The sequence below is a fragment of the Lampris incognitus genome, chromosome 11 (assembly GCF_029633865.1).
Source record: "Lampris incognitus isolate fLamInc1 chromosome 11, fLamInc1.hap2, whole genome shotgun sequence".
In the NCBI taxonomy this organism is placed as follows: domain Eukaryota; kingdom Metazoa; phylum Chordata; class Actinopteri; order Lampriformes; family Lampridae; genus Lampris; species Lampris incognitus.
Genome location: NC_079221.1, coordinates 57,393,694 through 57,409,601, shown reverse-complemented (window position 1 = coordinate 57,409,601; position 15,908 = coordinate 57,393,694). Strand labels below are relative to the sequence as shown.

The following is a 15,908-nucleotide window of genomic DNA, read 5'->3' as shown; positions in this document are numbered from 1 at the left end:
TGAAACTCCTCACTGTCAGGTGAAAAGAAGCGGCTGGTGACCCCACATGTATCGGAGGAGACATATGGCAGTCTGCAGCCCTCCCTGGATCAACAGAGGGGGTGGAGCAGTGACCGGGACAGTTCAGAAGAACGGGGTAATTGGCCAAGTACAATTGGGGAGAAAAAGGGAGAAAAAAAGTCCCAAAAAAAAAGGAAGATGTTCAAATGTCAGCTGTTGCCATAGCAGCCAACCTCAGTTGTGTGAAGGGTGACAAGACCAAAAAGGACATGTCCGGGCAGTCAATTATAATGGCATCAGTGATGTAATGCAGTGATTTGACTCCAACACCAGGAGGTAATTCATTATTTTTGGGATGTGATCATGTAGGTCAGCTGGTTCAAGGATGGTAATGAGATCAGGAAGGGGAAGAAGTATGAGATCATCGCCAAGGGAGTCCAGCGTATACTTATCGTCCACAAATCAGTATTCGATGATGAGGCTGAATATGAATGTGATGCCAGGACCTCCAGGACTTCTGGGCTGCTGACTGTCGTTGGTAAGGCTTAAAACGTAACATACCTTTACCCTGCGTTATCAATGGTTTGGCTTCGTCATGAGTTAAGTGAGTATTTCGTACATGTTGGGGGACATCTCGGCACTTGGTTACAGTAAAATGGACAAAATTGAAGGTGTAGGCTGTCCTTGTGATTTTGCAGCCTGCACTTCATGCCATCAAGGGCTCCATGAGATACTCACTGTGATACTGTCATCTCACAGAGGAAGCAGCCAGGTTCACCAAGAACCTGTCCAACGTTGAGGGAACAGAGACAGACAGCATGAAGATGATCTGTGAAGTTTCCAAGGCCAGTGCTGAGGTCACGTGGTACAAAGGAGAAGAGGAGCTGCCTGAGGGAGGCAGGTATGAGCAGATCATGGATGGAAAGAAGAGAATCCTGATCATCCAGGACTTGAGGATGGAGGATGCTGGAGAATACAACTGTAGGCTCAGTTCCAGCGCCAGGACATCAGCTACCCTTAAGCTGAATGGTAAGGATGTAGACGTAGACCAACAGCTGTAGCATTATTGTCGCCGCACACATCACGTCTAGCACTGCTCATCATAAGCAGTGCTAGACGTGATGTTGGGCTCAACATCATACAGGAAAATGTTTTGAGTGACTCGTGTTTTTGTCTGACATAGTATAGCACCTTTGAAGTGTAATGCACACCTAAAACCTTTGGCTAACCGTGTACTGAAAATGTAACAAATATAGAGTGAGCTGAAGAGAAACTATCATTATAACTGCACACATTTAGTCATTTAGCAGACACTTTTATCCACAGCCCCCCACAAGAGACTCAGCCATTACAGATACAGCCAAGTGGCACCAGGTGGCATCACAGACTGCTACATGGTAATCATACCACAGTAGTACGATATGAACGGAAGTGGTGGGAGGGGGAGGTGCTACATGGTAATCATACCACGGAAGTACGATATAAACCGTAGTGGTGGGAGGAGGAGGTGCTACATGGTAATCGTGCCATAGAAGTACGATATGAATGGTAGTGGTGGGAGGAGGAGGTGCTACATGGTAATCATACCACGGTAGTACGATATAAACTGTAGTGGTGGGAGGAGGAGGTGCTACATAGTAATCATACCACGGTAGTACGATATAAACCGTAGTGGTGGGAGGAGGAGGTGCTACATGGTAATCATACCATAGAAGTACGATATAAACGGTAGTGGTGGGAGGAGGAGGTGGTGCACAGTAATCATACCATAGAAGTACGATATGAACGGTAGTGGTGGGAGGAGGAGGTGCTACATGGTAATCATACCACGGTAGTACGATATAAACGGTAGTGGTGGGAGGAGGAGGTGGTGCACAGTAATCATACCATAGAAGTACGATATGAACGGTAGTGGTGGGAGGAGGAGGTGCTACATGGTAATCGTACCATGGAAGTACGTTATAAACCGTAGTGGTGGAAGGAGGAGGTGCTACATAGTAATCATACCATAGAAGTACGATATAAACCATAGTGGTGGGAGGCGGAGGTGCTACATAGTAATCATACCACAGAGTACAATATAAACCATAGTGGTGGGAGGAGGAGGTGCTAAATAGTAGTCATACCATAAAAATACGATATAAACGGTAGTGGTGGGAGGAGGAGGTGCTACATAGTAATCGTACCATGGAAGTACGATATAAACGGTAGTGGTGGGAGGAGGAGGTGGTGCATGGTAATCGTACCACGGAAGTACGATATAAACGGTAGTGGTGGGAGGAGGAGGTGGTGCATAGTAATCGTATTATGGAAGTATGATATAAACCATAGTTGTGGGAGGAGGAGGTGGTGCATAGTAATCGTACCATGGAAGTATGATATAAACCGTAGTGGTGGGAGGAGGAGGAGTTGCTACATAGTAATCGTACCACGGAAGTACATGTGACGGAGAGGTCACAGTCTAGTCTTTGTTGGCTCAACTTAGCATCTTACTTAGCATGAATGAAAATGACCTCTCAACTTTCTTCCTTCTCCAGAACTTGCTGCTGAGTTTATCTCCAGGCCTCAGAGCCAGGAGGTGGTGGAGGGAGAGAAGGCGGAGTTTGTCTGCTCTGTCTCCAAGGACACCTATGAGGTCAAATGGTTCAGAGGGGACAAGGAGCTTGAAGCCGGAGACAAGTACGATGTTGTCAGTGAAGGAAAGAGAAGAGCACTTATTGTGAAGCACTGTGAGACCAAGGACGAGGGAGGATTTGTTGCTTATATCGGCAGCGTAAGAGCCTCTGCTGATCTGTATGTGATTGGTGAGTCATTTGTCTTCTGTCTTGCTTTCAGAGCAAACATCTTAACCAAGGCACGTCCTCGTTTAGCAGATGAAACATGGGTTTCCTAAACGGTTATTTGTTCACATTATTCCAGAGAAATTGAAGATTATCACACCTATTAAAGACACGGAGGTGAAGGAGGGAAGCGAGGTGGTGTTCAACTGTGAGGTGAACTCAGAGGGAGCCAAGGCCAAGTGGCTGAAGAACGAAGAGACCATGTTTGAGAGCAGCAAGTTCATCATGGTCCAGAGAGACAACGTCTTCTCTCTCAGGATCAAAGATGCTCAGAAGGCAGATGAAGCCCATTACACCATCAGCCTGACCAACCACAGAGGAGAACAGGCCAAGTGCACCGCCTGTGCTAAAGTAGCAGGTAGATGACATCAAAATGACCATTTCTAAAGCTTGTTGAGGGGTAATGAAGAAGGCTTTTCATTTGGATTGATGTAATATTCTGTACCAGTTAACTAGAGTAAGGTCCACTTCAAACATGACTCAAAATCTGAACCGCTCACTCAGACAGACTGATAGACAGACACAGACAGACAGACAGACAGACACACTGATAGATAGACAGACAGACTGCTAGATAGACAGACAGACAGACAGACAGATAGATAGATAGATAGATAGATAGATAGATAGATAGATAGATAGATAGATAGATAGATAGATAGATAGATAGATAGATAGATAGATAGATAGACAAACAGACATATAGATAGATAGATAGATAGACAGACAGACAGACAGACAGACAGACAGACAGACAGACAGACAGACAGACAGACAGACAGACAGACAGATAGATAGATAGATAGATAGATAGATAGATAGATAGATAGATAGATAGATAGATAGATAGATAGATAGATAGATAGATAGACAAACAGACATAGACAGACAGGCAGACAGGCAGACAGACAGACAGAGACAGGCTTACAATAGATAGATAGATAGATAGATAGATAGATAGATAGATAGATAGATAGATAGATAGATAGATAGATAGATAGATAGATAGATAGATAGATAGATAGATCGATAGATCGATCGATCGATCGATCGATCGATAGAGACAGACAACAGATAGACAGACGGACAAACAGACAGATAGACAGACAGACAGATAGATAGACAGACAGACAGACAGAGACAGACAGACTGATAGATAGACAGACTTACAATAGATAGACAGACAGACAGACAGACAGACAGACAGACAGACAGACAGACAGATAGACAGATAGATAGATAGATAGATAGATAGATAGATAGACAGATAGAAAGACAGATAGACAGACAGACAGACAGACAGACAGACAGACAGACAGATAGATAGATAGATAGATAGATAGATAGATAGATAGATAGATAGATAGATAGATAGATAGATAGATAGATAGATAGATAGATAGACAGACAGACAGACAGACAGATAGATAGATAGACAGACGGACAAACAGACATATAGATAGACAGACAGATAGAAAGACAGATAGACAGACAGATAGATAGACAGATAGATAGACAGACAGATAGATAGATAGATAGACAGACAGACAACAGATAGACAGACAGACAAACAGACATATAGACAGACAGACAGATAGAAAGACAGATAGACAGACAGATAGATAGACAGATAGATAGACAGACAGACAGACAGACAGACAGAGACAGACAGACTGATAGATAGACAGACAGACAGACAGACAGACAGACAGACTTACAATAGATAGATAGATAGAAAGACAGACAGACAGACATAGATAGACAGACAGACAGATAGATAGATAGATAGATAGATAGATAGATAGATAGATAGATAGATAGATAGATAGATAGATAGATAGATAGATAGATAGATAGATAGATAGATAGATAGATAGATAGATAGATAGATAGATAGATAGACAGAGACAGAGAGACAGACAGATAGATAGATAGATAGATAGATAGATAGATAGATAGATAGATAGATAGATAGAAAGGAATAAAATAAGAATAAAATAAAATCTGTTTAGGTAAAATGCCATCTCACAAAAAGTCCTAAAAGTAGAAGAAACATGGTGTCTGGGTGGCGTGGCGGTCTATACCGTTGCCTGCCAACATGGGCATTGTCGGTTCGAATCCCTGTGTTACCTCCGGCTTGGTCGGGCGCCCCTACAGACACAGCTGGCCGTGTTTGCAGGTGGGAAGTCGGATGTGGGTATGTGTCCTGGTCGCTGCACTAGCGCCTCCTCTGGTCGGTCGGGGTGCCTGTTTAGGGGGGGGAGGGGAAACGGGGGAATAGTGTGATCCTCCCACGTGCTACGTCCCCCTGGTGAAACTCCTCACTGTCAGGTGAAAAGAAGCGGCTGGTGACTCCACATGTATGGGAGGAGACATGTGGTAGTCTGCAGCCCTCCCTGGATCAGCAGAGGGGGTGGAGCAGAGACCGGGACAGCTCGGAAAACAGGGTAATTGGCCAGGTACAATTGGGGGGAAAAAGGGGGGGGGGAGTAGAAGAAACACACAAAAGAATAGACCACAAACCAGGATGTGTCTTGTTTTGTTCCCACAGAGGAGAAGCTTAAGTTTCTGGATCCCATTGAGGACATTGAGACCCAAGAGAAGAAGACCATCACCTTCATGTGCAAGGTCAACAGACCTGAGGCCACTGTCAGGTGGATGAAGGCTGGTCAGGAAGTAAGCCTCAGCAAGCGTGTTGTGTACAGGGTGGACGGACGCAAACACACCCTGACCATCAAGGACTGCGGGATGGACGACGAGGGCGAGTACACTGCTGCTGTCGGCGATGTCAGATGTGCGGCAGAGCTCATTATTAGCGAGGCTCCGACGGACTTCACCACACAGCTCAGAGACCAAACCATCACTGAGTTTGAGGATGCAGAGTTCAGCTGCAAGCTGTCTAAGGAGAAGGCAGCAGTCAAGTGGTACAGAAACGGACGTGAGATCAGGGAGGGACCAAGGTGAGAGCGTGGCTTGAACACCTTATTTGGTAAAACCGGGACAAAGGTGCAGACAAACACATACTACAAAATATTAAATCAACCAAATGTCGTTCATTAATGTACAGTGTATTATTTTATATGAGTAAGTATTGCATACTGGTAGTGAGATTTGTTTTTAGAAAGTGTTGTTCACTGGGTTCACAGATACCACATGGAAAGAGATGGCAAGACATGTAGACTGATTGTGAAGGAGTGCCGGCCCGATGATGAGTGTGAATACGCCTGTGGTGTGGATGAGAGGAGATCCAGAGCAAGGCTGTTTGTGGAGGGTAAATACATCTGTTTACTTCAGTCTGGTTTTTCCCCAACTATTCAGGTCAAGCGGTTTCCTCTTCATGTAAACTCTGCCTCTTCACAGAGACCCCGGTGGAGATCGTCAGACCCCCACAGGATGTGTTTGAGCCGCCGGGTTCAGATGTTGTGTTTGAGGTGGAGCTCAACAAGGACAGAGTGGAAGTTAAGTGGATGAGGAACAACATGATTATAGTCCAGGGAGACAAGTACCAGATGATCAGTGAGAGCAAAGTCCACAGGCTGCAGGTGTGTGAGATCAGACCCCGTGACCAGGGAGAGTACAGGGTTGTGGCCAAGGACAAAGATGCCAAGGCCAAGCTGGAGCTGGCAGGTGAGTGAACCCCTTCCCCCACCCCTCCACCACACCTAAATACCCTGTGATCGCTGTTAATGATGGAACCCCCTGTGAAGGGTTGAGTAGAGGAACAGGCAACGTGGTGGCACATTTAATTCACTGTTAAACGTACAAATCCATGATTTGATATGTAGGGGTCCAAACTGAGGGGCCTGGGGGCCATATGCGCTGCAAAGCAGTGTGGCCCCCAGTACCAGCGGTGGTGGTGGGAACCCTATTGTAATCGCTAAGGTTTTCATTACAATGTACAATTCTATTTAGCACGTTATTCTTATTATTATTGTTATTATTGAATTCTTCCATCTGTAAATGTGGTATTGTAACAAACACCGTAAAAGTTATGTGTGTGACATTTTCGGGGGGGAGGGGGTGGAATAGCGCGCACGTCAGACACTGAAAATGACGCGTCTACCAGCAGGTGGCACTAAAGTCAAAGGCCAGCAACTCAATTCAATTCAGTTCAGTTTCCTTTGTATAGCCCAATATCACAACTTACAAGTGTGCCTCAGGGGGCTTAACAGCAACACAGCACCCTGTCCTTAGACCCTCTCATGGGATGAGGAGCACCTCCCTAACACTAAACCTCCCACATTGCACATCACACATTGGAAAACCTGACACGCTCGCGTTCCCTGAACTGAGTGAGCAGAAGGAGTGTCCTACTTTTCCAAACTCCTCTTAGTTTTTATGCATGTATTCACCGAACTGGGTTGAATCTCGAGATATAGACCACGCCCATTTCCGCCTATAATTTTTTTCCACAAAATTGTGAAATATGCTGAGCCTACTTTTTCGAACTCCTAGTCTGTAAGTCCGATCTGCATGAAACGTTGCACATGGACTGTATTGACCCTCATGATCAAAGTTATTAAAATCATTTTAACAATCCAAAAACTGTGAAAGTTATAAAGGAAAGCGTGATCCTCCCACGCGCTACGTCCCCCTGGTGAAACTCCTCACTGTCAGGTGAAGAGAAGCGGCTGGCGACTCCACATGTATGGGAGGAGGCACGTGGTAGTCTGCAGCCCTCCCCGGATCAGCAGAGGGGGTGGAAGAGGGAGCGGGACGGCTCGGAAGAGTGGGATAGTTGGGCAGATACAGTTGGGAGAAAAAGGGAACCCCCCCCCCCAAAAAAAAGTCAGGAAGGAACAGCTTTCTCCAGGTTTGCAGTCAAAACAGGAAGCGCTGCAACAATCGGTGCTTTCTACACGAAACGCGGCTCAGTAGTTCCCATGTCTCACCGAGGCTCTGTGCAAAATCTGGTGCCAATCAGCTACTCGGTAGTCCTTTTTTATAATTTTGCAAAATATGCGAAACCTACTTTTTCAAACGTGTCTTAGTTTGTAGGCATGTATTGCTGGAATGAAGCTGAATCTGGAGATGTGGGTGTAGGCCATGCCCATTCCCGCCAGTAAATTGTATCTGCAAAATTGTGAAAATGTGAAATATTCTTTTTCAAACTCCTCATAAACTGTAAGTTTGATCTGCACGAAACTTTGCACCTAGAGCTTCTGGAACCTCATGAAAAAGTTATTGAAATAATTTTAACAATCCAAAAAGTGTGAAAGTTATAAAGGAACAACTTCTAGGTTGCAGTCAAAACAGGAATTAGGAATTGTTGCATATCTTGGCAACAATCAGTCCTAATAACACGAAACTCAGCTTAGTAGTTTCCCTTGTTCTGTGGAGGCTCTGTTGCAAAATGTTCCACCAGTTGGCCATTAGGTGGCGCTTTTTTTACCAAATTGCAAAACATGCAAAACCTACTTTTTCAAACTCGACTTAGGTTGTAAGTCCAGTCTGCATTAAACAAACCCTAAATTACAATGACAGCTTCACCTTCAAATATCTGACAATTCACAAACCTATTGGCCTTATTACTGAAACGTGTACTACTACACTTATACTGTGTGACACTGTGCTGCCCTTTCACCCTGTCCTCGCACCAGTACAAACGATATATGACACTAGTACTGCAGCTGCTTAACCTCGCTCCTCAACACTATAAACCCTCTCCTTAAACGCCCCTCTGTGCTGCTGTCGACTCGCGGCTTCCATCAGGCCTGTGGGCCTGCAGGTCTGACTTGCATGGAGTCTGGGTCGCCGGGTGCAACCTTTGCAGGGGGCTTGGACCCTGGTAATATCTGCCTGCAGGTCTAGTTTATTAAGCCTTCTTTTATGTCTGTTGCAGCTGTTCCAAAGATCAAGACTACTGACCAGAATCTGACCACTGATGCTGGCAAGGCATTTGTCATGACTGTACCCTATGATGCATACCCTCGTGCTGATGCCGAGTGGTTCTTTGAGGGCACCAGTCTCCCAGTTCAGAACATCGACTCTTCCTCTGATAAGACCGAGTACCGCCTGAAGAGCCCAAGCAAGGAGGACCAGGGCAGGTACAAGGTGGTCATCAAGAACAAACATGGACATGGAGAAGCTTTCATTAATCTGGATGTCATTGGTGAGTCGAAATTATTCACAGACTGGATGATTAATTTTTCATTAGAAAAATCAAAAATGTGAAAAAAAAACCGAAGAGAAACAAGGTTTTCAAGAATCAAGTTGATTCATGATCAAGATGTATACTACTAAAAGATGCTGGCTTAATGTTCCAACTTCAAGTGTTCCCTTGGGTCAGTCAAGATTCCAGGTGGTCCCCTAGTTTAGCCAGATATCAAAGATGCTTGTTCAAGTCAAAATACTCCTCATTGCTGAATCAGTCACCTGTGGTTGTCAGATGTGCCTGGAGTTGTTAAGAACCTGCGGGTACTTGACACGGCTGATGGTGAGGTCAGCTTGGCCTGGGAGGAGCCTGAGAGCGATGGCGGGAGCAAGATCATTGCCTATGTTGTGGAGAGACGTGACGTCAAGCGTAAGACCTGGACGCTGGCCACAGATCGTGCTGACAGCCCAGAGTATTGCGTCAGTGGCCTTCAGAGAGACTCCATGTACCTGTTCAGAGTCTGTGCACGAAACCGAGTCGGCAGTGGACCCACTGTTACCACAGATGAAGCTGTCCAGGCCAAGAATAAGTTTGGTAAGTAAAGGTGTATAGTCTTCGCCGTTTTGTCGTTTTCATAATTTGTCTGTCATAGCTCCCAGTCAGACAATGATTTATGATGACTTGAGCTCATCTATCAGTTAGAGACTGGAAGATGTGCAGTCTAGATGAATGTTCCTCTTGTGTTTCTCCTACAAGACACACCTGATGCACCTGAGAATGTAAGGGTCGGTGTGGTGAACAGATATGGTGCTACTGTTACCTGGGAACCTCCCAAGTCTGATGGCGGTTCAGAAATCACTGCCTACATCATCGAGCTTCGTGACAGGACCTCTGTGAAGTGGGAGGCAGCCATGGTTTGTGGTGCAAATGATCGCTCTGCCACTCTGAATGATGTGGTGGAAAACAAGGAGTACATCTTCAGAGTAAGAGCTGAGAACAAGGCTGGCATTGGCAGGCCCAGCACTGCTACTGACCCAGTCAAGATTATGGACCCCATTGGTAAGGGCACAGCAGACCACTGGAGATGACTAGTTCACAATTTAGCATTTGATTTATTTCTACCATGACATGCAGCCAGATGTAAGGAATAAATCTACTAGTTTACAGTTTCAGGCCAGTTTGAGACTTACGAGAATCCTTTTGGAAATTATGGTTCAACACTTGAATAACAAGCTCAAGATTCAAATACGTTTAACTAAACACTTACAGAGAGGCCAAGTCCACCCCTGAACCCGAACTTCAATGATCAGACCAAGGCTGGAGTCACTCTGTCCTGGGAGACTCCTGCCAGCAACGGAGGCAGCATGATCACTGGCTACATCATCGAGAAGTGTGATGACGGCACCAACAAGTGGCTCAGATGTAATGCCAGGCTGTGCCAGGACCTCTCTTACAGGGTACTCTGCTTCATAAGAGATTACTTCTACCATGCCTTTCTAAAATTACTCAAGACAGTTCCTAACAGTTGCTGCTTGAATACTCAATGTCAGGATAACTATTCTTCATTTCATTGTGTATCTAGTTTTTTTCCACACAAAATATTCCTGAATTAGTAATTGGTTTAGTCATTTGATCATTTAACTATGAGCAAAAACTCCATGATACATTTACTTTTGAGTATTAAGGTAACGGTTCTCCTCTCCTGTGCAGGTGTCTGGTCTGAAGCCGGGGCAGAAGTATCACTACAGAGTGTGTGCGGAGAATGCTGCCGGTGTCTCAGATCCAGCAGAGCAGCTGGGACCACTGTTGGCTGATGATCCTCATGGTACGGAGCCGAAAGCCAGAGAAAAACTCTTTTACAAAGACACATCTGACAGTTTGTCCCTGAAAGCAAGACAGATCATTTGAAAAGCCTGACAGATCCATGTTCATTATGTCAATTGAGATTTACCCTGTAACAAATATTCCTTTGCCAAGGGGCCAGAGCACATTTTACTTTAAGGCAAACCAAAACATCTTCTCTCTTTCCAGTGGGTCCAACCCTGGACCTGAGTGCCTTCAGGAATGGTCTGGAGGTGATTGTTCCCAAGCCTCTCACCATCCACGTCCCCATCACTGGCTACCCAACTCCGGCTGCTAAGTGGACCTTCGCAGACAAGGAGCTGACCGCTGGAGAACGTGTCTCCATGGTGACCAAACCTACATATACAGAGCTGACTATCACTCCTAGTGTGCGTCCAGACAAGGGGACCTACACCCTGCACCTGGAAAATGATGTCACCTCTGTCTTTGGAGAGATTGAAGTCAATGTCATTGGTAAGGATAATGTCAGAACCCTGTTTCAGATCAGAAAACCTATGTAGCGTTGCCCCTCCTCCTATTGAAGAGAACAGAAAACCTGGAAATGTGAGAAGACATTTCACTGCACTAAACTGAGCCATTCGGTTCTGGGAGGTAGCAGACCTTCCAGAACCAAATCTGTAAGTTCAAGTTCCTGAGAGCAGCCGTTAAAGAGGGAGCTGATCACATTTGTCTTTTTGTTTACCAGCATCCCCAAGCGCTCCTAAGGACTTTAAGGTTGCTGAGGTGACAAGACACCACGTCCACCTCATGTGGGAGGCACCGGAACACGATGGAGGAAGTCCAGTCACCCACTACCAGATAGAGAAGAGAGAAGTGTCTCGTAAGACCTGGGTGAAGGTATATGTCCCTTTTTTTTATCTTTCTCTTCATGTAGTTTAAGATATCTATCAGACAAGTCATACATACTGCCATAAAAAAAAACACAGTCAGTTATTTCTCTGGTGGTGTGGATTTTCCAGGTGGCCACCGACGTGCTGGACCTGGAGCACACAGTGACTGATGTGATGGAGGGTAAGGACTACCTCTTCAGTGTCATAGCATGCAACAAATGTGGACCAGGAGAGCCAGCCTACATAGATGAGCCCGTCAACGTCTCTTCTCCTGCGAGTAAGTATTTCTGTCTGTCACATTAGGAGGCTTTAGGGGCGTCCGGGTGGCGTGGCGGTCTATTCCGTTGCCTACCAACACGGGGATCGCTGGTTCGAATTCACGTGTTACCTCCGGCTTGGTCGGGCGTCCCTACACACACAATTGACCGTGTCTGCGGGTGGGAGGCCGGATGGGTATGTGTCCTGGTCGCTGCAGTAGCGCCTCCTCTGGTCGGTCAAGGCACCTATTCGAGTGGGAGGGGGAACTGGGGGGAATAGCGTGATCCTCCCGTGTGCTACGTCCCCCTGGTGAAACTCCTCACTGTCAGATGAAAAGAAGCGGCTGGTGACTCCACATGTATGGGAGGAGACATGTGGTAGTCTGCAGCCCTCCCTGATCAGCAGAGGGGGTGGAGCAGTGACCGGGGTGGCTCAGAAGAGTGGGGTAATTGGCCGGATACAATTGGGGAGAAAAAGTGTGTGTGGGGGGGGGGGGGGAGGATTAGGAGGCTTTAAACGCTAAACTCGTGCTGAACTAAGCTGAACTCAGTAAATAGATAGCAGTAAAATCTGCGACGCTCAGAGACAGAGAAAAGCTGCTGTCCTGACACAGTTAAGAGGTGTCTGAATGAAGTAAACCAAACAGATATAACACGGCTACGCTGGAGTATCCTTCAGCAATTACCAAAGTAAGGTCAAAGGCAAAAAAGTCGGGCTAAATTTGTATTGTCTGGGATTCCTGTCCTTACTGTATGGCTGTCGTTCAGCTTGATGGTATTACCTTTAAAACGCTGTGACTGTGTCTGCAAAGTGCTGGACAGTACTACACAGTGAAATTCATGTGGCGTGTTGTATTTTAGTCTATTTCTATGATTGGCTTTTGGACTGGATTAATATTCAATCTGCTCCGTCTTCTGCTTCCCAGCTGTTCCGGATCCTCCTGAGAACCTCAAGTGGAGAGACAAGAGTGCCAAGGGCATCTTCCTGTCATGGGAGCCTCCCAGATACGATGGCGGCGCCCATATCAAAGGCTATGTGGTGGACAAGTGCCAGCGTGGAACAGACAAGTGGGAGCCCTGTGGAGACCCCATCCCTGAACTGAAGTAATACGCTGTTCCACGCTACCATCTCTCACACTAGCGCCACCACGGCCACCGTGTTGACCGTTTTGGATTGTCAAAGTTTAATAACTTGGTGGAAAAAAAAGATACAGACCTGCCACTCCCTGAATGCGCCTAAAATTGCAGATATTTGCGTTAAAATTCGTTTTCCAAAACTGTCAAAATGATGGCCTTGGTCGTTCTAGTGTTAAAAGGCTTGTTACCGGTAATGATATTGTTCACATCACCTCGCTAAACGGGTTCTTTACTACAAGTGCAAGGTATCCCCATCATGAGGAGACACACTTTTGCGTTTGTGTTAGTAAGAAGTTCATCAGCTTGATTAATAATATGTCATTCCTTAGTATTTGTTGCACAGTTATATGTGTATATATATATCTAAGAGGTGTGGTAAATGTGGGATCCAGGTTCCAGGTGACAGGTCTTATTGAGGCTCAGTGGTATGCCTACCGAGTGAGAGCCTTCAACAAGCTGGGATCAAGCAAACCCTGCAGGGCCACCGATGAGATCCTGGCTGTGGATCCAAAAGGTAAGCCAGCATCAGTAGACTAGCCTTCAGCTGACGCCATACCTAGGGGGAGGTTACAGCTGTTCTCCTGACCTACCCTCTTCTCTGTGTTTCTGCTGTCTGTCTTTGATCATGTTCCTGTGTGGTGAAGAAACAGGATGTCATCATGCAGGTCTTGTGTAACGTTTTTTCATCTCAACAGAGCCTCCAGAAATCCAGCTCGACGTCAAGCTGCTGGCCGGGCTGACAGCCAGGGCTGGAACCAAGATCGAGCTTCCCGCTGACGTTAAAGGAAAGCCCGACCCCAGAGTGAAGTGGACTAAGGCTGACCTGGTTCTGAGGGGTGATGACCGTGTCACCATTGACACTCAGCCTGGAAACTCCAAGGTGTCCATTGCCAACACGACCAGGGGAGACACTGCAACCTACATCATAGAGGCTGTCAACACCAGCGGACGTGCTACTGCCACTATTGATGTCAACATCCTCGGTACAGAACGTAGTTTATTATCCAAACACAGTTTCACAGCGTCCAGAACTTCAGAAGACTGGACAGACAGGATAATATATGTAGAATGATATAATATATTATAATGGAATAAAGTATTTGAATATGTATTATCAAATATAATATTCTCTTACATTTGATAATGGAATCCATGTACCACTTAAAGCTTTCCTAATATTTTATTCTAAGATTGAAGTCAGTAATTCAGAGATTATTCCTGTTTCTTCTGCAACCAACAGATAAACCTGGTCCTCCTGCTGCCTTTGACATCTCTGAGATTACCAACGAGTCCTGCTTCCTGGCCTGGAACCCTCCCAGAGATGACGGCGGCTCTCCCGTCACCAACTACATCGTTGAGAAGAGACGGACTGACAAGGAGGAATGGGTGAAGCTGTCGGTCACAGTGAAAGACACTACGTTCAAGGCCCGTAAACTCACTCCTCTGAAGGAGTACATCTTCAGGGTCAGCGCTGAGAACCAGTATGGTATCGGTGAACCCGCTGAGCATGTGCCAATCATTGCCAAGTACTCCTTTGGTAAGTCATCTACTATCGGATGCTCTACACTGTTTGTGAATTAAATGGACTGCATTTGATGTAGGGGTTTTCTAGCAGCAACAGCCACACAAGCATTGTCCAATCAACTAATGCCTCACATTCACCAATGCACGCACACTCATACACCCATGGTAGTGTCTACTGTGCATGGTAACAACCAGCTCATCAGAAGCAGTCATAACATTTTATACAATGTGCCACCCCATAATACCACATCATCAGTTCTATTTAATTATTTGGGCAGCACGGTGGTGCAATGGTTAGCGCTGTCGCCTCACAGCAAGAAGGTCCTGGGTTCGAACCTCGGGCTAGTCCAACCTTGGGGGTCATCCCAGGTTGTCCTCTGTATGGCGTTTGCATGTTCTTCCCGTGTCTGTGGTGGGTTTTATCCAGGTGCTCCGGTTTCCCCTACCCCACCATCAAAAGAAACATGCATGTTAGGGTTAATACTCCTGTCTGTGCCCCTGAGCAAGGCATGGTAAGACGAACTGGAGTTGGTCCCCAGGTGCTGCGTGAAGATACGATAAGATAACCTTTATTCATCCCCGGCGGGAAATTCAGGTGTACATAGCAGCAAAGAGGGTAAAGGGTAGAGTAACAGAGACAGACAGACAGACAGACAGACAGACAGACAGACAGACAGACAGACAGACAGACAGACAGACAGATAGACAGATAGATAGATAGATAGATAGATAGATAGTAGAGGTCAGACCCCTTGGGATCAGAACAATACTAAACCTAACATTAATACTAACAATACTAAACATCATAGATATGAGATCAGCATCTACACGTATATTCTGCATATATAGTATGTATTTATGTAGCATAGCATAGACACACATATGTAACAGTAGCGACTTGTACACTGTAAAACAGTACACCATGTGTAATACGCAAGGTACGGTACAGTCAGGTGGGTCACTAGGTCAAGGTACGGTACAGTCAGGTGGGTCACTAGGTCAAGGTACGGTACGGTCAGGTGGGTCACTAGGTCAAGGTACAGTATGGTCAGGTGGGTCACTAGGTCAAGGTACGGTACAGTCAGGTGGGTCACTAGGTCAAGGTACGGTACAGTCAGGTGGGTCACTAGGTCAAGGTACGGTACAGTCAGGTGGGTCACTAGGTCAAGGTACGGTACAGTCAGGTGGGTCACTAGGTCAAGGTACGGTACAGTCAGGTGGGTCACTAGGTCAAGGTACAGTACGGTCAGGTGGGTCACTAGGTCAAGGTACAGTATGGTCAGGTGGGTCACTAGGTCAAGGTACGGTACAGTCAGGTGGGTCACTAGGTCAAGGTACGGTACAGTCAGGTGGGTCACTAGGT

At 46.1% G+C, this 15,908-nt stretch overlaps 1 protein-coding gene across 1 annotated transcript in view; it reads left to right on the top strand.

Moving 5' to 3' along the window:
• The window catches only part of LOC130120436 (titin-like), a 236,549-nt gene that overhangs the window by 104,533 nt on the left and 116,108 nt on the right, over positions 1–15,908 (top strand). The window contains 19 exon segments of the mRNA XM_056288972.1: positions 370–538; positions 760–1,029; positions 2,538–2,804; positions 2,920–3,198; positions 5,392–5,800; positions 5,987–6,111; positions 6,201–6,467; positions 8,683–8,952; positions 9,229–9,528; positions 9,691–9,993; positions 10,204–10,391; positions 10,645–10,759; positions 10,966–11,250; positions 11,483–11,634; positions 11,757–11,904; positions 12,811–12,988; positions 13,414–13,535; positions 13,717–14,004; positions 14,262–14,558. Of these exon segments, the coding sequence (XP_056144947.1) occupies positions 370–538; positions 760–1,029; positions 2,538–2,804; positions 2,920–3,198; positions 5,392–5,800; positions 5,987–6,111; positions 6,201–6,467; positions 8,683–8,952; positions 9,229–9,528; positions 9,691–9,993; positions 10,204–10,391; positions 10,645–10,759; positions 10,966–11,250; positions 11,483–11,634; positions 11,757–11,904; positions 12,811–12,988; positions 13,414–13,535; positions 13,717–14,004; positions 14,262–14,558 (4,432 nt within the window).